Source organism: Neolamprologus brichardi, chromosome 8, assembly GCF_056152115.1.
Source record: "Neolamprologus brichardi isolate AB-2024 chromosome 8, ASM5615211v1, whole genome shotgun sequence".
In the NCBI taxonomy this organism is placed as follows: Eukaryota; Metazoa; Chordata; class Actinopteri; order Cichliformes; family Cichlidae; genus Neolamprologus; species Neolamprologus brichardi.
The window spans coordinates 12469761-12493092 of record NC_142111.1 but is presented as its reverse complement, the minus strand read 5'-3'; the positions used below and the strand labels follow the sequence as shown (position 1 = coordinate 12493092).

Here is a 23332-nt window from a genome sequence, read left to right as displayed (position 1 = left end):
TTGTTGTTTTCTGTGCACTGAAACGCTGAATGGATCCCACGTAGGGAAGCAATCTATTTCAGCTCGATTTTTAGTTTGCAAATATTCACTCTGCTTCTTTCAAAATCACAGACGTTTTATCTGTTTATATAAAACACTGAAAACGTGCACAAAGAATAAAGCCCCATTCTCTTTGGTACAGGCTACATCTTTGAACCGTAGAGTCATTGTTTATAAGTGAACAGCAACAGCCAATAAATGTATCTCTTATCAGCCCTCAGCTGCATATAATCAGACATGCCTAGTGTCTTTACAGGGTCACAGCCCTGCCTGGCAGACCTTGCCAGGGAAGCTTGCAGATAACGGGACAATTAATGCTACTTTGTTCAGGCTTGGCAGTGATATCCATGTCTAACACTACTCAGTTGGTGCTGGGTAACAAATGTGTATATGTATGTGCAACACATGCACATGCCAGCTGTCTGTGTAAAACGCAAACATAAGCCAAGGTGAAATTCAAAAGCAATCTGCCATGAAGGTTATAAACATAAGTGACCTTCCTAACTAGGCTCGTGAAATTATTCTTTATATTTTGTGGTTGATTACAGATTTCTAAAGACGTTAAATCATGAATAAAGTACAGCCATTGGTATGTATGTATGTATGTATGTATGTATGTATATGTGTGTGTGTGTGTATATATATATATATATATATATATATATATATATATATATATATATATATATGTGTTGGGTATCGAAGAATGACAGCAATATCAGGAAGAAGGAACACGAGAAGCTGGAGAAATACCAAGGGCTCAGAGAAGAGCTCGAGAGGATGTGGAGGGTGAAGGTATCGGTGGTCCCCGTGGTAATCGGAGCACTAGGTGCGGTGACTCCCAAGCTAGGCGAGTGGCTCCAGCAGATCCCGGGAATAACATCGGAGATCTCTGTCCAGAAGGGCGCAGTCCTGGGAACAGCTAAGATACTGCGCAGGACCCTCAAGCTCCCAGGCCTCTGGTAGAGGACCCGAGCTCGAAGGATAAACCGCCCGCAGGGGCGTGCTGGGTGTTTTTATATATATATATATATATATATATATATAAAGAGTTTGAAGGAGTCATTATTCAGTTATGGTCAGATGTTTACTTATACTCATTATGGGCATAAATGTTATGGTAACTATGTGATTTTAATGATTTCTTTGAACTGTTTCTTTTCCAGGATGGAATGATTGTTAAAAGTCTTTAATGACTCTTAAAAACAAGAATTGGGTTTACACATTTACATGTATTTGGGTCTTTCTCTTACCCACATTAGGTGAGAAGTATATATACAGTGTCTAATATATATACAGTACATATACTCACCTAAATCTTCAGTGTCTTTTAACTTAACAAGGCCAAGGCCAATGAACTTCATATTACTGACTATGATCAGTGTTGGGAAGGTTACTTTTAAAATGTATTCCATTACAGAATACAGAATACATGCCCCAAAATGTATTCTGTAACGTATTCCGTTACGTTACTCAATGAGAGTAACGTATTCTGAATACTTTGGATTACTTAATATATTATCATGCTGTTTACAACTGCGTGAATGTACTATTGCTGTGATTTATTACTGTTACTGAAGGTCCGCGGCTCCAAACCGTAGTAAAGGACCTCTGGCTAATAAGGTGGGTTCTGTGTCGGGCTCCTAGCCGAAAACTAGCTTTACTTTGTTGTCTGGGTCAACTTTGCTAGCGAGAGACAAGAGAGAGGGGTTAAAAGGCTGCTCCAACAGAACTTATTGTTTTTGGAGGAAAACACGGACACGGTGTACAGTCGAGTCTTAATAGCTTACTTACAACTGGGCTCATCAGGCACTCTTCTTGGCTGCAGTGGTTATTATTATATTTACATGCTTCCAGCTCCCGTTTTTGCTCGATGACAGCTCGTACTTTTCCTTTTTCTCCCTCCCTCGCTCACAGACACATAACGGGTATGGCAGTCCATTCTCCCTGCAGCACGGACTACACTGCCTATGATGCTACATTCTTTAGAGCTATGCCTGTAGCATTCTGCCTATTAGCTTAGCACAACAACAACAAAAAGGCCTCTCTCACCCAGGAAACACCAGAGAGAGAGCGTCACTCTGTAACCATGGCAACCGTAACGCTGCCGCCTGGAACAACAGAATGTAGCTGTCAAACAAAACCCAAACAGTCCTGACCCGCCACAATATGAAACAGGAAAGTACCGCCGTGTAATCCATTTATTTCAACAAAGTAACTGTATTCTAAATACCAACTTTTTTAAACGGTAACTGTAACGGAATACAGTCACTCATATTTTGTATTTTAAATACGTAACGGCGGTACATGTATTCCGTTACTCCCCAACACTGACTATGATAGACTACAACTGGCAGTTTCTCTTTGCCAGCATAAAAAGAATTTGTTTGACAGAACTTATTGGATCGATCAACACCGAGAACAATGGGAAATTCTAACGAACTCAGTGAAGATCTAAGAAAGAGAAGTGTAGATTTACACAAGTTGAGGAGGTCTCCTATAGCCATTTCTAAACAACTGCAGATTCCAAGATCATCAGTTCAAACAATTAAGTATTAGATATCCAGATGTGTCACCACTTTGCCAAGGTCTGGAAGATGACACTAACTAGGAACAACCCAGGAACCACCAAAGCTCAATCGTGCCATGAACTGGAAACTGCTACAACACCAGCATCAAGGTGTTGCTGACCAAGGATGAAGCCCCCTTCCAAAAGTGACACCTATAAGCTCAACTGAAATTTGCAGCTGCCCAAATGGACAAGCCAAATGGTCAGGCGAGACAAAGATTGAGCTATTTAGCCACAATGACAAGAGTTATGTTTGGAGAAGTAAAGCTGAGGCTTTCAAAACAGAAAACACGGTACCAGCAGTCAATCATGGTGGAGGTAGCATCATGCTCCTGGGGCTGTTTTGCTGCTAGTGGTATTGGATCAAATAATGAAGGCAGTGGCACCTTCAAATTCTTCAACTTTACCTCAGATCAAGAGCTATATGGTTGGAACGTGGACGCAGTTGGGTGTTCCAACAGGACAATTATGCCAAACACATCAACACTGGTTTATGAAAGGATAAAGCAGGCTAACATTAGGCAAGTAAGTGGCCTTACTTAAGGATATGTAAAATGGGGGTGCAAGTATACTTTTGACTCTTTGTCTATGAGACAAAATCCAAACTATAGTCAAACTTATGGAGCCAATTCTTGTTTTTTAAAGTTATCAAAGACATATGCTGTACAATCATTGCAACTTGGAAAAAGAACTGTGGAAAGAAATCATTAAAAGCCCCAAATTTCCATGACATTCATGCCCTCGATGAGTGTATGCAAACTTCTGACCACAACTGTGGAATAGTTGGTCTCTGCTGTAGGACAGTTTACAACTATCAAATAATCGTGAATTTTTAGAAATCAAACAAATAATCACACAAAGTAGCCAGTACAGTTTAAATTGTTTTGGTGAAACAGCTTTTCTTAAAATACTCTCACAGACGGTAATTTCAGTCTGTTTTTGCGTGTTTTTCACAGCTTTCAACAATATGTGTGGAATGTGTCTAAAGTTGTTTTTCAGTTTTGGTAAATAGTGGCGTTGATAACAGGCACACAGCACGATAACTCAAGTAGGTTATCAAGTCAAGAAAAAAATGGACCCATTATTACTGGCATAACCTGTGTTTCTGTGGGATCCTTTGAACTTAATTTGGGCTCCATGAACAAGGTGTATGATTTCTGAACACTGCAGCATAATCGTGTACTTGGAAATAAAAAGTGAATCCTGTGTATATGTGTGTGGCGCTAGGTTTGAGTTACTCAGCATTGGTCTTCAGCAAACATTAGTGTTCTCAGATAAAGAGGCTGATATCCAAACCTGATATTTACGACTTTAAGAGATTGGAGAAATTTTCAAGTAACTACTGATCACTGTTAGATTATCTTGGTCCCAACAGCACAACTTGTGCCACTAACAATAACAGGGTAGAACAGCTACTAATAACATGCAGTGTAAAATGAGTTCTGTTTGTTACTAGTTGATCATACTTTAGTCCACACCCAAGGACATGAACAGTCTTCCTGAACGCTCAATGGCATCCGCTCTTGTAGAAACATGAAATATTTTTTTCTCAGTTAAACTGCAAACATGTAGCTGCATGTCTGAGTAGTAAAAATGCTTGGGGCCATTTCAGCTACTGGTGTTGGAGTTCTTGTTAAAATTGATGGAATAATGAACAGAGAAAAGTACCATCAGATTTTTATCCACCATGCAATACCATTGAGAAAGCATCTGATTGGCAACAGCTTAATCTTTCTGCCAATACAGTGTTAGAAAACCACACAATGGAACAGTATCAGTCATGGATTGGCCTCCCCAGAGTTCAGACCTCGGCATACTGAATCAGTGTGGGATCATCTTGACAGAGAACAGAACAAAAGCCAACGAACATCCAAAGAAGAGCTTTCAATGTCCTCTAAAAAGCCCGGAGAACTATTGCTAAAGACTACTTAAAGAAATGTCAAGAAAACTACTACTACTACTAAGGGTTGGCTCAAGACTTTTTCATAATGCTGTATGTATAGTACAGTCATCTGTACAGTCTGACTATACTAATGAGTACAACCGTACATTTCAAGTTCAAGGGAACTTAAATACTGGTTTAGCTAAACCAAATGACACCCCCCCCCCCCCCCCCCCCCCCCCAATGAATCATGTGGTTTCACCCAATTAGGCTGTCAGCTATTCTTCAGCTCTCCCAGCCCTTTGCCAGCCAGGAAGGGGAAGCCAAACCCCAGGTAACTCAAGCAAGGACAGATGTATTAATATAACATAAAACAGAACTTTGACCTTGCAGTGTTAATATGTGTGCATGCCATACAAACATTGGAAGGTGAAATGAAAAAATAAATAAATTTAATAAAGAAACAATATTGGACAATAAATAGAATATATTTAAAGTACTGACTGCAAAGTAAACTAAAGTGAATCAACTGGCGGTGAGGTGTGGAGCTTACCATGTGTGGCTTGCCGTCACAGGGGCACATCAGTAATATGAATATCCCGTTCCTCCACGTCCCAAACATGCTCTACTGGATTGAGATCTGATGACTGAAAATTTCCTTCACATCATACACCACCAGCAGCCTGAAGCGTTGATACACAGCAGGATGGATCCATGTTTTTATCAGTCAACATTTTTCAAATCTTCCATTTACCAGTTTTTCCGAGCTCCCTGACCTGCACTCAATCTACAGCAGGCGGTGCTGGACCAAGGCCAGGAAGATCGTGAAGGACCTCAGCCATCCCAACAACAGACTATTCTCTCTGTTGAGGTCAGGAAAGCGATTCCGCTCCCTGAAGACCAACACAGAGAGACTGAGGAGGAGCTTCTTCCCGCAGGCGATACGGTCTCTCAATCACACCACCACACAGTACTGACCACACATATGGTTCTTACACACACGCTGAACATTCTGGACATTGTTTTCACTTCATCACTTTAAGCATATTTGCACTGCACAAGACACTTACACACGTGGATTGCACAACACTGGACATTATATTCTTCATTTCCAGTTAATACTTGTACAGCTGCTGTTATTGTGTATATATATATTTATATTTCTTCATACATTCTTATATATTTCTATACTGTGTATTGTGTATTTTGTTGTAGTTATTTTATTTTCAACTTGAATTTATATATTTTATCTTATTCTTTCCCAGTTAAATTTACCCTTCATTCTAATTTGTGTTGTACAGTTATTTCATTTTTAACTTTAATTTCTATATTTTATTTTATTCCTTCCTAGTTAAATTTACCCTTTTTAATTTTCATATTTATTTCCTATCTTATTCATAGCCTTTTTCTTTTTTTTCTTTAGGTCACGAGCAGTTGTCTAAGCATTTCACTGCATATCGTACTGTGTATGACTGTGTATGTGACAAATAAAATTTGAATTTGAATTTTGGTGAGCCCATGCATATTGTAGCCTCAGTTTCCTGTTCTTAGCTGACAGGAGTGGCCCCTGGTGTGTTTTTTTTCCATCTGCTTCAAGGTTTGCTGTGTTGTACTTTGTAAGAAGTGGTTGTTTGAGTTACTCTTACCTTCCACTCAACTCAAAGCAGTCTGGCTGTTCTCCTCTTACATCAGTAAGGTATTGTCACCCAGAGAACTGCTGCTCACTGAATATGTTCTCTCTTTTCTGAAAACATGCTAAAACTTTTTTTTCTTGTCATCAATATTTTCTGATTAATTTTAAGTGAAAAATGTTTATCCAGTATCCAAATTGGTGCTGCTGTATGGACTTTTACTAACATTATCCCTTTTTTCCACAGTGAAACCTGACATTTTAGAACATTCCTGATACAAAAAAATCCCTAATGTATAACTGCCTGTTGGAATGTTATACAAAAACCTTTTACTCAATTTAGTTGTCGTGTCTTCAGTTAAAATCAGCACTAGTATCCTGCATTGTAAATTGCCCAACTATGAAGAAATAAATGAATGGGTAAAGATTTGTGGTCTCAAATGATCAATATGTGCAACTTTAGCATGTAATCAGACAGCACTACACTACTATAATCCTTTTAACTGCATTCCCTTACTCAACCTTTGTACTTTGCAGACCAAATTATGCATCATTTATGTTTAATAGGCTACTTAATGTGTATTTCAATGTGAAATACTAAACTGAAGACTCTCACTATTAATATTCTTATCAGTGGTGCCATTGTGGTTAGCACTGCCACCTCACAGCAGAAGGTTTTGTTCTCCCTGTGGCTGCTTTGGCTTCTTTTCACAGTCCAAAGACATGCACGTTAGGTTAGTTGGCGTGGGTGTGAATGATTGCCTGTCTTTCTGAGTTAGCCCTGTGATGGAGTAGAGACCTGTCCTGCATGTACCCTGCCATTTACTCAGTATCTACTAAAAGAGGCTCCAGGCCCCACCGGGACCGAGATGGATGGACGATCGTCTTACACGATCGGAGAAAGGATCAGCCCACAAACCAGTGCCCATTTACTCTTTTTAATTTAAATTGTCCAAATTACAAAATAATAACATGAACTCTACTGCATCTACAAAATAACATAATATTTATGACTGTAGTAAGCATCATTGATTTTTTTTTTTGCTCTAACAACCTTTTAGACATGCATACTGTTGAGAAATATAAAAATATAAATATAAATACATCCCATTAATATTCTTAATGAATCCATGACTAAGATTTGAAATATTTTATCATAAAAGAATTAAAATGCAGTTGAGTACGATAAGGCATTAAGATGTATCACAAGAGCTGTACAGAATCCTAGAGTAGAGGTATTACTTTTTTTTCTTAATGTAATGGAGAAAAGCTAAAAATTAACTTGTAGTAATTCACTAATTTTCTCAACAGGAAGAACGTATTTCCAAAGGAAAAGAAAAAGGAAGAAAAAAAAGGTGAAAAGAACTCTATGAATCTCGAGATAACGTATCAACACAAAACTGAAAACTCGCTCCAGTACGAAACCAGGATTTAGTTTACAGCAAATTCCGACTTATGTCATCAAACTCCAACTTGTGACTTTAGAAGCCCTTTCAACACCACTCAATCACCCACAATATAACTCAAAAGAAAAAGTCCATTCTTCACATGATTAATGCAAAATGACGTGTTCGAAACATTATGTGCTATACAGAGGGTTAAATGACTAAATCTAATGCATAAGTTTCACTCATTGGACTGGTACATAGAGAAAACAAAAGGACTGTGGCGATACAATCAAATGAATGGCCAACAATGTTAAAAATGTCTGAATGAAATCAACACTTTTATAAATATTATTGTTTACAGCCAACTAACTTACTTAGTGGAACTGCTGAAAAGTTTCTTTTGTCATCACAGCTCCCTAACAATACGCATGACTGAGCTAGCTTGTTTTCATGCAAAAAGGTAGTTCTCAGGTGCAAGATTTCGCCATGTCAGAAGCTGAAGTGTTTGTTAGCAGTTGTTTGTTGCTTTTTCTTTTTTCTTTTTTAATTTCAAAGGCTAGACCCAGAGAGGAAGACTCAGAGCGAGAAAAATCCAAGAAATCTTAAACCCACTTCGATCCTTTACGGAATCCAGCAATAACAAGTTTAAGGTGCTTGACGGTGCTGAACGCAACTCTCTTGTCATCTCTGTACCTTTATGGAGACAAATTAATAAAGTACATCCCACGAATGCATGCCGTCTTCTGTCCCGATCTACAAACATCCGAATCAAAGAGACTTAAAGAAACGATCATCGCCGCTTCAAATCAAAAGTTAATTCTCTGAAAAAAAAACAAATAAAATAAAACAAAATACAAGCCAACATGCGAGTCGAGCCGAGACTTCCGCGCACCCATCCACGCGACCTCCCCTCTAAACCGATTCTTCGTTTTATTTTCTGGGAGTTGCTCTCTCCCTGCTACTTTTTTTCTTTACTTATTTTAAACGCAAGCCTTTTGGATTCTTAGTGAGCTGCAAAATGGAGGTAAGATCAGAGCTGGTGTGAGATATACATACAGTACTTGGTGCACTTGCAGAGAGCAGCCGACGCCGGGGTCGAGGGAAGAGACAGAGAGGCAGAGAGAGAGGAAAGAGAGAGGAGAGTGATACAGTAGATGCTCACAATACCACAGTTTCATTGGAGTTTTAAACGTACAAGAGCACTCGGAAATCTCTGGACAACACATCCACGTTTGTCGTTAGTGTCACTGAACCTCCTGCAGCTACAAATGTCCTTTTGTCTGCCCCCCTCCCCGGCTCCTCCATTTTCTCCTTTTCTCTGGTGCCTCAGCTCTGCAACTCTGAGGTTAAACTGCCCTTGAGCACTGACTGGTGTTAATCTCCCCCTCAACTCTTCATCCTAGCCTTACCCGTGAGTGGGGATGTGACAAAACTAAAATCGGATCAGCATCTACGAGTAACTCCAACCGTCTCTGACCTTGCCCTCTGCTGAAGGACAGGGGTTATTGCTGATGAGCTCTCTACTGCTAACTTTGGGGTTGCGGTGCTGCAATGCTAGAGCAGTCTGTGACGAGCAGGTCCACCACCGTGTTACCGGTGACGTAGACGGTGGGTGCTGTCACCATGTTGCTAAGGGTGATGGAGCTGCTGGCAGCCACATTAGAGGTGACAGGGTTCTGAGCGGCCTGGTTGTTGGTGTGGGTGCCCATGTGCCCCTGGAGCTGGGTGGGCGTCTTGCAGTGGACGCCACACAAGTGACAGACGAGCATGCCGCCAGAGGCGCTGCCGCCAAAGCCCCCCGGGCTGTCCTTCCACTCCTGGCCGTGGTGCTTCTGAGCGTGGACACGAAGGTACGTCAGTGTGGTGAAGCCTGATGGGCGAGAGGGAGAGAGCCGAGAAGCGTTATTTCAGCGAGAGATGATGCAATCGAGATCCAAGCACAAACGAAACAATGCAGCAAGCTCATAAAACAACAAATTAAAAACTTAAGGTTTTATTTTTTTTTCTCTTTCGCAAGACTCTCCTGACCCAAGCCTGCCAACCACAGTGCTACCATGTTATTATAATACCGTATTTAAATACATAATAAACGGTCATAAGTGAAAGAACGAGTGTGTAAATGTGATTGGACACTAAATAAATATCAAATACTGATGTTGGAACCTCATGTTAACAGTCTGAAATTTTACAAATACACTTTACTTCAGTGGTTAGCACTGTTGTCACCGCAAGAATGTCCTGAGTTCGGCTCCACCATCTGGCCGGGGCATTCTGTGTGAAGTTTATATGCAAACTTTTCAGTTAAGTGTTATGCAACAAGAGTGAACTGGCCACATTGTTAGGTACACCTTGCTAGCACTGGGTTGTACTCCTGGCTTGCCTTCAGAAATGCTTTACTTCGTGGCAAAGATTCAACAAGGTGCTGGAAACATTCCTCTGAGACTTTGTTCTAAGAGATTCAAAGTGTGCCAAGAAAATATCTGACGCACCAGTGCACCATCACCACCAGCCAGAACCACTGATATAAGGACTGAGCCATGAGCCATGCTTTTATGAAGCTTATGCCAAATTCTGACCCCACCATGTTGCAGGAGAAATCAATACTCTGCTTTACTTCTGCATAACTTGGTTGTAATAAGAAGTTATCTGAGTTACTGTTGCCTTCCTATCAGCTCAACGCAGTCATCCAGAGAACTGCTCATGACGGGATCTTTTATACTGTTCTTTGTAAACCCTAAAGATGGTTTTGATCCCAGCAGATCAGCAGTTTTTGAAATACTCAGGTCTGGCACTAAAAATCATGCCACGTTCAAAGTCACTGGACTCTTTCTCTGAAACATCCTGGAGGTTTCCTATCGCAGTAAAGCTGTTGAACAAACAGCCGTGACTTCAGGCATTTGCAGCACTCAGCCAGGAAATAGTGCAGCACATAAGTGCATGCTGTAGCGGTGATGGTAGATTGATTTTGTTTTCTTCAGGCAGAGCAAGATAAATGATCCTTTTCTCTGTTTTTTCTTCATCTTTCACACAAAGCAAGAACAAAAGAGTAAAAAAGGTTAAGCCAGGTGCACTGTGGTCTTTTTGTTTTTGACATTTTTACTACAGAGTCCACAGTCTCTGTTTCATCCCTAAAGCTACGTCTGCTTTAATGTCCATGTTTCCTCCCTCAAAATGCAATTTATATTGAATGTAGTGCAACAAAACACCTGTACTTACTGCGGTTACAGAGATGGCATGAGTGGTGCTGCGACTGGTTGTGCACTCTCATGTGATCTGTGATGTAAGCAGCTGACAGGAGCTTCCCACAGATGTGGCAGGGCACCTTCTCTTCGTGGCGAATCATGTGTGCACGCAAACGATCCTTAGTAGCAAAACTGGACTCACATGTCTGAAAAAACAAGAAAGCAATATGACAATATGATGGCAAAACTTTTTGCAAACTACAATTTTTAAAGTGAGGTTTTACAATATTATGTTTTGCACACCACAAAATCTTAGTGACAGCTGCACATATTTGAAAACCCACAAATGAATTCCGCACACTGTTTGTCGCTAATGTTTCAGGCATCAGAGTTTCTTTACAGAAGAAATACATTTGTTTAAAGTGTTTAGGTTCTACAGCTATTTTACCTTTTCAGGATCAATGTATGTCCAAAACAATGTTCACACTGCTAATGCTGACATAGGAAGCTGTAGCTGTTAGCGCCACTGTACCACAGCTAATTTCTTTGGGGTGCTTTTGACATTTGAATAATTTTCAGGGCATTTATCAGACAAATACTATGCTTTGCTTTGTGGTTAATGGAACTAACAGCCCGTTCAAGAAGCCTAAGCTCCAGTTTTGGTAAGTAAAATTCTTTACTTAGCAGTTATTAGCGGGTATCTGTTTGCTATCTTGCGTTAGCTGGCAGCTTAGCACTTTGCCCTCTTATCCAAACATGTTCACTTCAGGCTCTAAAAAAAACCCCAAAAAAAACCCCACAGGATGGTGACAGTCATGATGTCAGAATTGAGACTTCAAAGAGGACTTCACAAACCACTGTGATGTCAGCAGCCAACTCCATCTTTTTTATACAGTTAGCGCATGCCCATAGCATATGATTATTTGGTCTGTTTGTACTGTTGGTAAGCTAATTTACTTAATCATAATAACAAAAATTAAAAAACTGCAGTGGTAAAAGTTATTTTTTATAAATAAACAAACAGATAAATCTATGTATGTTTAAAGGGCCACGTGAACTATGTAATGACTGTGCTACTACACACAGCACAGAGACTCTCACCCCTCAATAAGTGCATAACAAAAAAATTGGTATGCAAGATTTTGTTCTATTGATCATACAATGATACAGTAAAAGAGAATTTCATAACTTAAGTGTCATGATGGCTGCATATTTATATATATATATATATATATATATATATATATATATATATATATATATATTTATATTGGACTGTGTGAGTGATCCACAGTCTAATAAGTCTGTGTGTATCTGTGTGAAAGAGTTTTATCATTTTTACTGTCACGGTTCGTCATCATATAGTTGATAAACCAATATTTATCAAATTTAAGTTAACAAAAGTTCAAAGATCTGTAGTTCACATCTTTATGTATGACACACGTAGACGCACATATACATAAACACACAAGTGTGCGATGAGACATGCTGATCTTGCCTGTGTAAATATCCAGCTTTAGTTGTGCTGCATGTAGGCATAATGTTCACAATAATGTTAAATAAATGTTATGCCTACATATCTGATTAAAATACATATATACTTTAGCCACATCAGTTTCCATGGTAATATTCTCATTGTTCATATACTCGTGTCTGTCTGCAATATATAAGCTGAAAATATAAAAGCACTGCAATGTGCAAGAGGAACACTATGCACACAGTGAAGTGACTAGACGTGTAAAGTTAAGTGAGGATAAAACACAAGATAATCGTGACTTACGGGGCATTTGAAGGGTCGCTCCGAGGAGTGCACCTGTCTGACGTGACTATTGAGGTGGTCGGGTCTTGGGAGCAGAGAAAGAACAGAGAAACACGTCAGAGCAGGAAATTCTTCACATGCTGCGAGTGTGTCGGGAACATTCGTTCTGCTGCATTACCTGGAGAAAGCCTTTCCACAGTGCGGGCAAATGTAGGGTTTCTCCACGCCGCCCTGGTGGGAGCGCACGTGGTGGCTCATGCGGTCCTTCCTCTTGAAGCGCTGCTGGCAGATGGGACAGGAGAACGGCTTCTCGTCTGAGTGGGACAGACGGTGACGGTTGAGATGGTAGACGTCTCTGAAGGCCTTCCCGCACGTCTCGCAGGCGTGGTTCTTCCTCACGGGGTTGGGGTTGGGGTTCGTGGGCCGCTGAGGCAAAGCAGACAAGATAAGCACACTACAGAGTTCAGACATTAAGCTTTTCGCCGCTGCACTGTGAAAAGAAATGCGTTCATTGTTGGCTGCCCTGTTTCTTATGTGGAAACCATGCAAGATGCACGCTGAGATTTTGCCAATTAAGTGTGGGTTGTGCAAAGTTTTCACTATTTGTGCAAAACATTTAGCCACTTTCACACTGTTTGCGTTACAGAGGACATGCAGGGGAGCATGGGGGAGGCTTCCAAGCACAGTGTTTCTCAAACTGAGGGACCAGTGCCAAACACTGGGATGGAATTTACTGGTCCCTTAACGGATTTCTGTTCCTGGGCTTTATGGAAAATGTGAGAAACTGGGGAATTTGAATCAAATACAAAGCAGGTGACACATGGGCAGCTGCTCGCGGGGAGAAGACGTCTTAACCATCCCTCCGGTCAGGCAGCTTAAGAAACAACATGCTTGAAGGTTCGGGGTTGACGACAGCCATCTCCACAAGGCCCTGACCCACCTGTACTGCCGCCCCTGTGGCCATGACGACAGCAGCAGGAGGCGGAGCATGAGGGTTAACACTAGCCATTACGTTTGGCATGGCCACCCCTTCACAATCCTGACCACCCAGGGGAGGCTGCTGAACGCCCGCCAGCACACCGGGAGGGGCGAGAGGGGGAGGCGCGGAGAGGTGCAGCAGGGAGAGGGGAACATGGGGCCTCTCCGCCCTCCCTCCGGCCCCCACCGCCATTGCCGACGGGTCCGCCGCCGCCGCCACCACCTGGCTGGCAGCTCTCTCCTTTGCTCCCTCCGCCTGCTCTCTGGCCCTGTCCTTCATGCGTACCCCAGTGTGGACCGACTGGTGCCGCCGCAGGTTGTAGTTGTTCTTGAACTGCTTGTTGCAGATGGCACAGATGTGTTGCACGCGAGCTGGCCGAGACACAGGCTTCACTGGAGCCGAGGGAGGCGTGAGGAAAGACAGATGATGGAAAAAAGAAAGAAAGAAAGATGTTAACTTTTAATGCTTTATATGATCCTTAAAGGCATCCTGCAGGAAAACAGATACATACAGAGTATGTGGCCGGTCTAAATATAAACCTCTGGAAGGTCAATTAGTCCAAAAAAAAAAAAAAAATAAATAAATAAATCCAAAGCAGAAAAGTTTGGCCTTTTCAGTCCATCTTAAGAAGATGTAATAGAAGATTTTTTAAAACTTTTTTTTAGCTTACATAACTAACTGGTTAGCTATTAAAATGACTGGCTGATATGATTGATATATTGTGCAGGGCTGTTACTATAGTAACCATTGCATTAACTATTCTGATGAGATTAAAGTCCATTCAGAAATGAGTTCTTCAGACACTCTAAACCTCAAAGATATTCTCTTATTGACCGCAGATGACACGCATGATCGAAAATATTCACATTTTGGGAGGGTGACTTATTATCTGAGTGACAGATGGGGATGTGGTGGTCAGTGCTCCATATTTCTTGTTTTTCTGCTGGCACACAAGTGAAGACGGTGTGCTGAAGAGCTTCATGGCTCAGGCTTTATAGGATTAAAGAAATTTAGTTGCTTTCTATGATAGCAAAAATAAATACACATTATTCATAAACTACACGATCCTGCTCTGATCACCAGTTGTATGAGTTGATATTCTTCATGCTGTTGTCATAGCGATGCTGAGATGCTCTACACTGTGTCATTCACCTGTACCTGATAATCCATGAGTGACCTGTACACTTTTTACATTTTTCAGACCACACAAGTGGTTCATTCGCTGCCATTTGCATTTGCACGTTTAAGTATTCGGCTATTTTAAGAGATTCAAATTTTTGTGGCCATCATCTGCCTCGCTGTGTCCTGTCTTTTCACAAACACTTTTTCTCCCCTTTATCAGCTCCACAGGTGTTTAAGAGTGCAGTGTCCCCTTACCAGGCAGAGGTTCCTCACTGAGAGCAGTGGTGTCCACAGTTGAAGGAGGCTGTGCTATGTGCTCTGTGGGTGGGGTCTGGGGAGAACTCGTATGAACTGGCAAGAGCTCTGATTGGAGGCTCCCCTCCACTTGGTTTTGGGTGGGAGTACTCTGGAGAAGCAAAGGAGAAGGCCATCACCAAATGTAAACACAAGTCACAGCTATATCTTCTCCAAGAGTGCGGCGTAGTAAATGCAAGAAGTGAGGGCTGCAGGACAGCTGCGGACCCACACTGAGAGACAGACAGAGGGAGAGAGAGGGGGGAGGCCTGCGCGACAGCACGCGAGCTGTTAAAGTGAAAGCAGAGCAAAGAGGAAAGAGAGAGGCCTACCTGGAAGAGAAAATTGCTCCAAGCAGCATCCATTTTGCGCCACAGCGATGGAGATTAGAAAGTCAGCTCTGGATTGAGATCGAGGAGAGCGGTCTTTGCATCGCTTTCTTCGGGTCGGCCCGCCGCTGATCGGGGCGCAAACAGCCGCCTGTCCGGCAGCGGAAACGCCGGGCTCCCGGATCCTCTGGAAAAACGCGAAAAAAGCCGTCTGCAAAAATATGTTTCTCTCATTGAGGTAGCCTAGTGCTGACGATTAAAATGCACGCAGCTGTTGACTAACGCACGCTGCGGTACACAGGCAGTGGTGGAGCAGGCCAGGCCAATAACAGCCCGTTTCTCTCTTTGACTTTGGTTTCTAACTTTAATTAATTTAAACAGCAGTCTCACTGAAGCGCATGATCACACAGTCCAAACTACTTCCAGAAAAAAAGAAGCAAAAAACAAAAAACCTCGCATCTCACACTTTAGCAACAAACAATAAGCCAACCTGCGTGAAATAAATGCGTATTTTTACGCAAAAGAACAAATATGGGTTATAACACACGTATCTGGCAGCACAGCAGGTCATGCTTTGTTTTTAATTTATGAATCCAAATATTTTTTTTCCGATTCCCCCCCAAATAGGCCAATCGGGTGTTTGTCGAAGCCTCGCTGTTGGATTCAAGCCCTGACCCCGGCGAGCGGCGCTCTCGCCGGGCCGCAGCCTATCGCTCCACCTCGGCCGTTCAGCTGCGAGGATGTCATCTTTCTTTTTTTATCGCCCGCTCTCCCTCCTCCCTCCCTGTCTCTTTCTTCCTTTTCTTTTTTAATTCCTCTTTCTTCTCCCCCTCCTCTCCTTTTCTCGCACCGCTATGTCCCACTTGCTCTTAAAGGGATAGGGTTTCCTCTTTGGACACCCCCCTCTCATTTCCGTCTCTCTCGGCGGAGCCCTGTCCCTTCTCCCGCTTCCTTCCTGGGTTTTCGGCCGACACAAAATCCACTCGTGCGTGTTTTTTTTCTCCCCGCCTTCCTCCAGCCAGGCCCTTACTGAACAGATCTGCGCCGCAGAAAACAGCCGGAGTGACTTTCCATTAACGGAGCGATGACAGACGCATCTTAAAGGGCAGTGCGCACAGATCCTCCCAGTCAGGCTAATGATGTCAGAGATACAGTGGAGGACAAATAGCAGCTCAGGATATGAACACAATGGACGAGAGTAATTGTTTAGCGAAGCATTTGTCTGCTTAGGGGAAAAAAAAAAACAATTAAAAGGATTTGAATATTTGACTTGACTTTTTATTTTTATAAAACGAATATATTATAGCTAATTAGAAAAGTTTGTGTCATCATCATAGGGAAATCATTTCATTTTAAACTAAGGAGCCCAGAAAATCACTAGGATCACTGGTAAGTGTAAGAATAAAGGGTCCATCTTCAGTTATGTATGATTAGTGATGTCTAACTGAATAAAACAATATGAGATCCTGAATTTTAAAGAGGGGGACTTTAACTGGGAATACGGAGGACCAAGTATGCCAATGAAAAAAATGCATTAAATTAAAAAACTGTAACAAAAATATTATTACAAATAAATATCATACAAGTAATAATAATAATAATAATAATTATAATTATATATATATATATATATATATATATATATATATATATATATATATATATATATATATATGTATGGTCTGTCCAGTTTAAAAACAATGCCATCATTACACTAGGTTTGTTGATCAGCAAAAACCTGGGCTTTTTCTATATAAAGACTAACTGCAGACTGTAAATATTAAAATTGGAAAAATGATACAAAGGAATTACATTGAAAACTTTGATTGATTTTATTTAAAAAATAAAAATACATTGATAAATAACATTAAATAAATAAATGGGTAAATTCAAACGCAAATAAAAACAACTGTCTAACTGATGATACCAATTTATTTACAGTCATTTAAAAAAAAAATGTTAAATTTTGGTCCTCCATATTTTGAGCCCCCTACTGCCTAAAAATATTTAAAAACACTGACAGATGTTCTTTGCCATATCTTAAAAAAACAGAAAATATTCCCACTTTAGAAACTGAAACTAAGATCATTTAGGCCCCTTTTTCAGATACTTAAAAGTTACGTGAAAACCAGAAATCAAATCAAGACAAGTTAATGTGTTAATATCAATTTATTATCTTTTTTTTAATTACTTTTTTAAAGCACCCCATTTCTTTTCCAGTACATGTGTTAAGACCCTTATTCCTCTCCTTCCTCAAGCTTGGAATTGCTTGACTTGAATATTTAATAAGAATTTCAACACCCTCCCCCCAAAATCTCTGCAAAGCACCGCCGAGCATGTGTTCAATCCTCATCCTCCTTCATCCAGGGCTCGCCACAGGAACCGAGACTCCCCTGCCTCTCACCGAAACCCCTGACAGCCGGTCTAAAAGCACAGTCACACTGATGTCCCCACACACAACGGCCGTCTCCAATCCACCAGTCTTAGTTTATATAAGGAGTTTATGCATGCACTGAGATTCCAACCAAGCATAAAGTAGTAGGTTATACAGGGAATTGTCTTGAGCTGGTGTTTCTGAGTCATACAAACAGCAGGGTGATTATCCTTTTTTCCATTTTTTTTTTAAATAAAGTAACAATAATTAAAAAAAACAGAAACAAAAAAGTTATTTCTGATCTTCTTCAAGTAAATGTCAGCCCACGAGACCCTCTGTGGGCGTCACACCAAACACTGATGGGTCTTATTGATCTGTGTGGACGGGCTGCTGCTGTCACTGCTGCTGTGCCGGCACCAGAGGGCGCACCTCCACAGCAGCTCGGTCGAGGCCCGTCCTTTCACTTCCACTTACTCCTCCGCACACTTTAAAAACTTTCTTTTTTTTTTTTTTTTTAAAACATACTGATTGCATGCTGCACACTTCAGCAGTCAGATTCTCAACTTAACCCTGAAAACAAATAAAAAGGAAAACCAGCGTTTACATTCCAGTGGCCAATTTTTTTTTTCTCTATGAGAGTCCAGAAGAGGTCTGTGTTCACGTGAATAGCAGGGTGTTGTTGTAAGAGTGTCTCTTTGAAATTCAGTCTAAAAATGGGAAAAAAAAGAAAGAAGTGGTAATATAACTAGACTTTACCGCTTGACACACATACAAAATAAATCATTAACAATTATCAATAATCTCTTATTAATAATCATTAAGACCTTGAACACACCACACCTGACAACAGTTTTTATCACCTTTTTTTTGTGTTTTTTTTGTTTCTTTGTTACACAGCCAAAAGTGGGCCCTTTTTGCTTATCGCAAGAAAAAAATAAAAATAAAAAAATAACCGTGAACATGATTACAACAACACTTACATCAGGATTAGTTATGGTAATATTGACACCTATAGAAAATGCAATTGGAGCTGTCACTCTAAATCTTGAATTCAATAGTCGTTTTTGAATATATCAAAATTACTATCATTATCTTTGTTACTCTATAAAACCAAATGATTGTTTTTTTGTTGCTTTTTTCTTTAATATTCCCATAAATATGTACAGTAAAGATCCAAAAACAAACCAAATGTGGGACGAGTGATTTTAAATGCCAGTGAAACTCGGGACAGGTACGATACATTTCAAATGTGTTTCGTCATGTTTTTACAAATGTTTTTTTTTTCTTTTTTCTTTTTTGCACATCTATCTCATGCAATTGGAGTGACTCCCATAGACACCTATGTTGTTTAGATACTCAATACGTCATGGATGCCAGAAAGCTATGTGTTTTCCCCCCTCTCTCCATATGTATTTGTACATTTCCACATAAAGATTTTTCCTCATCCCATTTTTTCCTTTTTCTTTCATCTCTTTTTGTTTTTTTTAAGAAGAGTCTCTTAACTTTACAAACATTCCGTGTTATTTGTATTCGGCTTTGAATCACCTCGCAGCCGTCAAATTAAAAAAAAAATAATTCAGATGGCACGACATCCCTTTAAGAACCCCTTAAAGGCATTGGTGACGTTCTGAGCAACTTTTTTTACGTGTGTGTTTTTTCTTTTAAATACACAATACAAAAAAAGAGAGAAATTAACAAAAAAAAATTTAACGTTTAAAGCAATAAAAAAATGTTTTTTCCAAACTCCAGAAGTCTGGATATTAGAGTAACCCGCCCCCCCCCCACCACCTTATTTTTCTTCTTGCATTCTGCCCATTCGGCGCGTCCAGTTTACGGGCGCTTGCTGGATAATATCTGGACTACTACGAACTACATACGAGTACACACACAAGCAACAAAACATCACCCTCGTTTCCTCCCTCGTCCTCGCTCTTTCTCCATTCCAGCAAAGAATATCATAGAAGAAGACATGGCTGCCATCCCCTCTCTCTCTCTGTGCAGTTCCAGGAGGACACATACAGGGAAAAAATGCTAATCGTCCCCACTTTCACGCACCTTATCTCACTTTTATACAAAGATAAAAACATTAAACAGAAGTGTCTTTTTTTTTTTTTTTTACCTAATGTCACCCTAATCCAGTGATTTTACAGGTGGTTACATTCCTCCCTCCCTTCCTCTTTGATACTTGTGGGAATGGAAGGAAACCTCTCCACCCACCCTGAGTCTAAAGAGGCAGGGTGCAGCTCAATAATGTCAGTTTGTCCTTTCTTTGCTTCTGATCTCTTTGACTTTCTGTGCGTTTAGAGAAAATAGCAAAGTCCCTAAATCCTTTGTGTTAAGAGTTTAGAATTGAGATCAGCCCAGGAAGGAAAGAAAGAAAGGTGGCAAGCTGAGAGTATTGAGATGCAGCCTGTGATAGCTACCTTCCTAAATCACTCCCACCGCTCTCTGCTGTTTTAACGCCTGCTGTCTAAGAGTAGGAGAGGTGGGAGCCGTTGGAGATGTGCGAAGTGACTGAGGTGCTTCGGCTCAGGACGCCGTCGCTACCCCCAGCACCTCCTGGTCCCCCGCCGGACGCCGTTCTCCTCAGAGGTTGGGGGCTGTTTCTCAGGGCCATCAGGCTGGGGGCGCCGCGCACGGCCAGCCCGCTGCCACCGCCGCCTCCACCTCCGACATAAATCCCCCCCTGTGAGGAGGAGGAAGAAGAAGAGGAGGAGGACGGCCCAGAGATGGAGGGAGGGGCAGGGGGCGGGGGAGGCAGCATCGCCAGGGACTGAGAGGAGGAGCGCGAGGGCAGGTGATGGGAGAAGGGCAGGGGGTGTGGGTGGGCCAGGTCGCCGCCGGAGCCCCGCACTCCGGCCCACTCCCGCTCCCTCTCCTTCTCCCGCTCCCTATCTCGATCCCTCTCTCGCTCGCGGTAGAGCTGTGGCGTGCTCTGGTGGTGGTAGTGCTGGGGTAGGTGGTGTCGCTGGTGGTGGGAGGAAGACGAGGAGGAAGAGGAGGAGGAAGAAGAGGCAGAAGAGCGCGACGAGTGGTGCATCTCCCTCCCCTCCCGGCCCAGCCCCAGGGCCATGCCCAGGCCGTGCGAGGAAGAGGAGGACTCGCCCCTGCGATCCCCGCCGCCGCTGCTGTTGTGGCTGCGGCGGGAGAGCTGCTGCGAGGGCACGTTCTGCGGGTGGATGCCGTGACTCCAGTGGCCAGCTGAGCGGGAGCTGGAGGGCGGCGCGTTGGAGTAGCCTTGCTTGGGGTAGGCTTCGCTGGGAATGCCGGTCAGCGCCATGTTGCTAAAACCCAGACGTAGGCTCTCTGCATCAAACGCCTCGATCTCGCTGGCCTGCCGTTCCAGGAGGGTGCGGATACGCTCTGAGCGCTCGTTCTGCAGGGACAGCATCTCCTCCTCGATCTAACAAAACATTAACAAAAACACATGTGCAATCATTGCAATAATAATTAAAAAAAAAGTACTTAAAAGTAGCGATTCAGACCATAAACTAACCAGGAATGAAGTTAATGAGGTCAAGTTATAATTGCAGTAATTTATCCACAGATTTCTTTTGTTGTTATAAAGACTGCCGGGTTAAGACACATCTTCACTGGATTCCTGTTTTGGATGACTACACCCATCTTTTATGAACAGTCTATGACTCTTCAGTCAGTCTGAGGACATGGAGAGCTTTTTATCATCATCCTTCGTAGACGGAGCTGCCCAGATGTCATTGTGAGATATCAATAAAAGTGAGGAGGAACTGCAGGCGTTAGATTGTAACTGTTAACTAATAGCTACACAATCCTCCATTATTTCCAGCTAAAAAACAAACAAACAAACAACCTCTTTCCACTTTCCATAGAAGAACAAACAGAGGTCTATGTCATTAAATAAAGCTCCAAAAACAGCTTGCAAGGGGACACTGTGTTAAAGGTGCCCAGACAGCAGACAGATCTGAGCCTAATCTGGACTATTTTTGGCACTTATTTGCTACGTTTGGCTCAGTTACAACACCGGCCAGAGGTGACTCAAAAGTCCTGACATGCTTGAATTTTGGCCCGTGCAAGGTGGCTAAACTGAGACAACTAGACTACGCATCAGGGAGGGGCACAAGTCGAGGCCAAATGTGGCCTGTAGGAGAACTTTGGATGACGGACACCAAAAACATCTTGCCCTCTTGGAGTTGTCAGCGACTGTTATTTATCATTCAATGTGCTAGTGAAAAGATGAGCTACACCTGTCTGGGATCTTCTCTGTTTGCTTGCTTGAGGTCCTTGCACTTTATTCTAAGAAGCTTTACTTTGAACACGAGTGACAAAAGGCTCTAACCCTCTGTTCCAGCAGGGCCCGGCGGATGGACACCCTCTGCTCCAGATCCTTGACTTCTCTCTCGTGCTGCGTGTCCGTGTGGATCTTGATCTTGCTCTGGTAGGCGTTAAGCAACTCCAGCTCCTGCTGCAGCTGCATCCGCAACACCTTGTACTCCGCTTCCTGCGTCTCATCCAGTCGAAGCTAAGAGGAAGAGAAAAAGGAGAGTGTTTAAGTGGAAAAAACAAACCAAGAGAGATCTGAAGAAGCTGGAATCACTTTGCATGTGTTCATAAGGTTAGAAGAGCAAAGGGAAGAAAAGGGGAAAGGATTGGGAAGTTAATAAAAGCGTGTGTGCATATTCAACATATTCCAAAATAAATCAATAAAAGAATATTTTCTTCAAAGTGTTGAAGTGCTTCGACCTCTGTGTGTCATGTCTGTTTTATAGTTTGGCTCATGTTTCAGATGACAGACAGATAAATATATATTTTCCTGACCTCTGGATTATAAGTTTAATCAGTGTTTGGGAAACCGTCCCAAACAGACTTTAGCCGCAGTAGCAGCATGAGTAGAACAAACAAGGGCGGCGGGGATTTGGCTTAGCGGACCGACGTGGTGCTCTTCCGTATCGAGGTAATTAAAGCAGCGCAGAGGATCATGTTATCCAAGAGACATTTTGTTACGTCCCATCGTCTTCTTACTTTGTTTCATTCATTTAGGAGTTTAGGATTTACATGTGAATGACTCCGACACTAAGAGGCCGGCGACTGACTGAGAGAAGCTTTTACAGGATGGTCTGAAAGTGATTCAGGAGGCACAGGCTTAGAAAATGAGGGCACCTTTCACAGTGAAAAATAGAACCCTGTCTATTATCAATCAGCTTATTTCTTGCTTAATATGTAAAAGAGAACGGGTCGCAGGCTTCAGCGGTTTAAATCAGTCTAAATTACATTTAAACTTTATTGTAGGTTCTGCTGTGATTCATGTGGCATTTAAGTCTCACTTAATTATCTTCTTTTTCCTTAAACTGGAGTCACTGCAGCTGTGAAGTGGAAAACAAAGCACAGCAGAGATGGGATCTTTGCAGTGTTGCATGTGGGAAAAAGACCTTGTTGGGCCACGGCCGGATTGATCTCCTGAGGAGTCCCAGGGCATCACTTGTTTGTTGGGCCTCCCAGGTTTTCTTATTTCCCCAGGGTAGGCTAAAATATTCAAACACTTTAGATGTTAATGAACTGATTCACAGGCTGAAAGTTTAGTGGTTTAACTGTGTTATGATTTTACTGGCATGGTTCATAATTTGCTGTGATGATAAAGGAACAGCCTGAGAGTTCATCTGTGGTCCAACAACAGCAACATCCTTGACTTTATGGTCCGCTGATTACACATTCATCATTGACCAAACAGCCTCAATTAAAAATTAAACACAACCTGGCACAGCTTATATTTTACCTAAGTGCCAGTTAGATGTTATTGCTCTAATTACAC

At 41.9% G+C, this 23332-nt stretch overlaps 2 protein-coding genes across 3 annotated transcripts in view; both read right to left on the bottom strand.

Moving 5' to 3' along the window:
• Positions 1-7042: 7042 nt before the first annotated feature.
• On the bottom strand, positions 7043-16129 carry mazb (MYC-associated zinc finger protein b (purine-binding transcription factor)). 2 transcript variants are annotated; one of them, XM_006805712.3, is made up of 7 exons: positions 15177-16129; positions 14806-14956; positions 13390-13820; positions 12628-12875; positions 12471-12534; positions 10725-10896; positions 7043-9378 (listed from the first exon to the last, which is right to left on the bottom strand). In XM_006805712.3, the coding sequence occupies exons 1-7, from the start codon at positions 15207-15209 to the stop codon at positions 9035-9037; spliced, it is 1443 nt and encodes a 480-aa protein (XP_006805775.1). In that variant the 5' UTR covers positions 15210-16129; the 3' UTR covers positions 7043-9034. The 2 variants fall into 2 exon arrangements, with proteins under 2 accessions (XP_006805775.1, XP_006805776.1); XM_006805713.3 differs by having other exon boundaries at positions 13714-13820; positions 15177-16117.
• A 1198-nt stretch (positions 16130-17327) lies between these two features.
• Positions 17328-23332, bottom strand: part of taok2b (TAO kinase 2b) — a 29194-nt gene continuing 23189 nt past the window's right edge. Inside the window, exons 19-20 of the mRNA XM_087845467.1 lie at positions 21863-22045; positions 17328-20950 (exon numbers count right to left, since the gene is read on the bottom strand). Coding sequence (XP_087701593.1) covers positions 20018-20950; positions 21863-22045 — 1116 coding nt within the window. The 3' untranslated portion in view covers positions 17328-20017. The remainder of the gene's footprint in view (positions 20951-21862; positions 22046-23332) is intronic.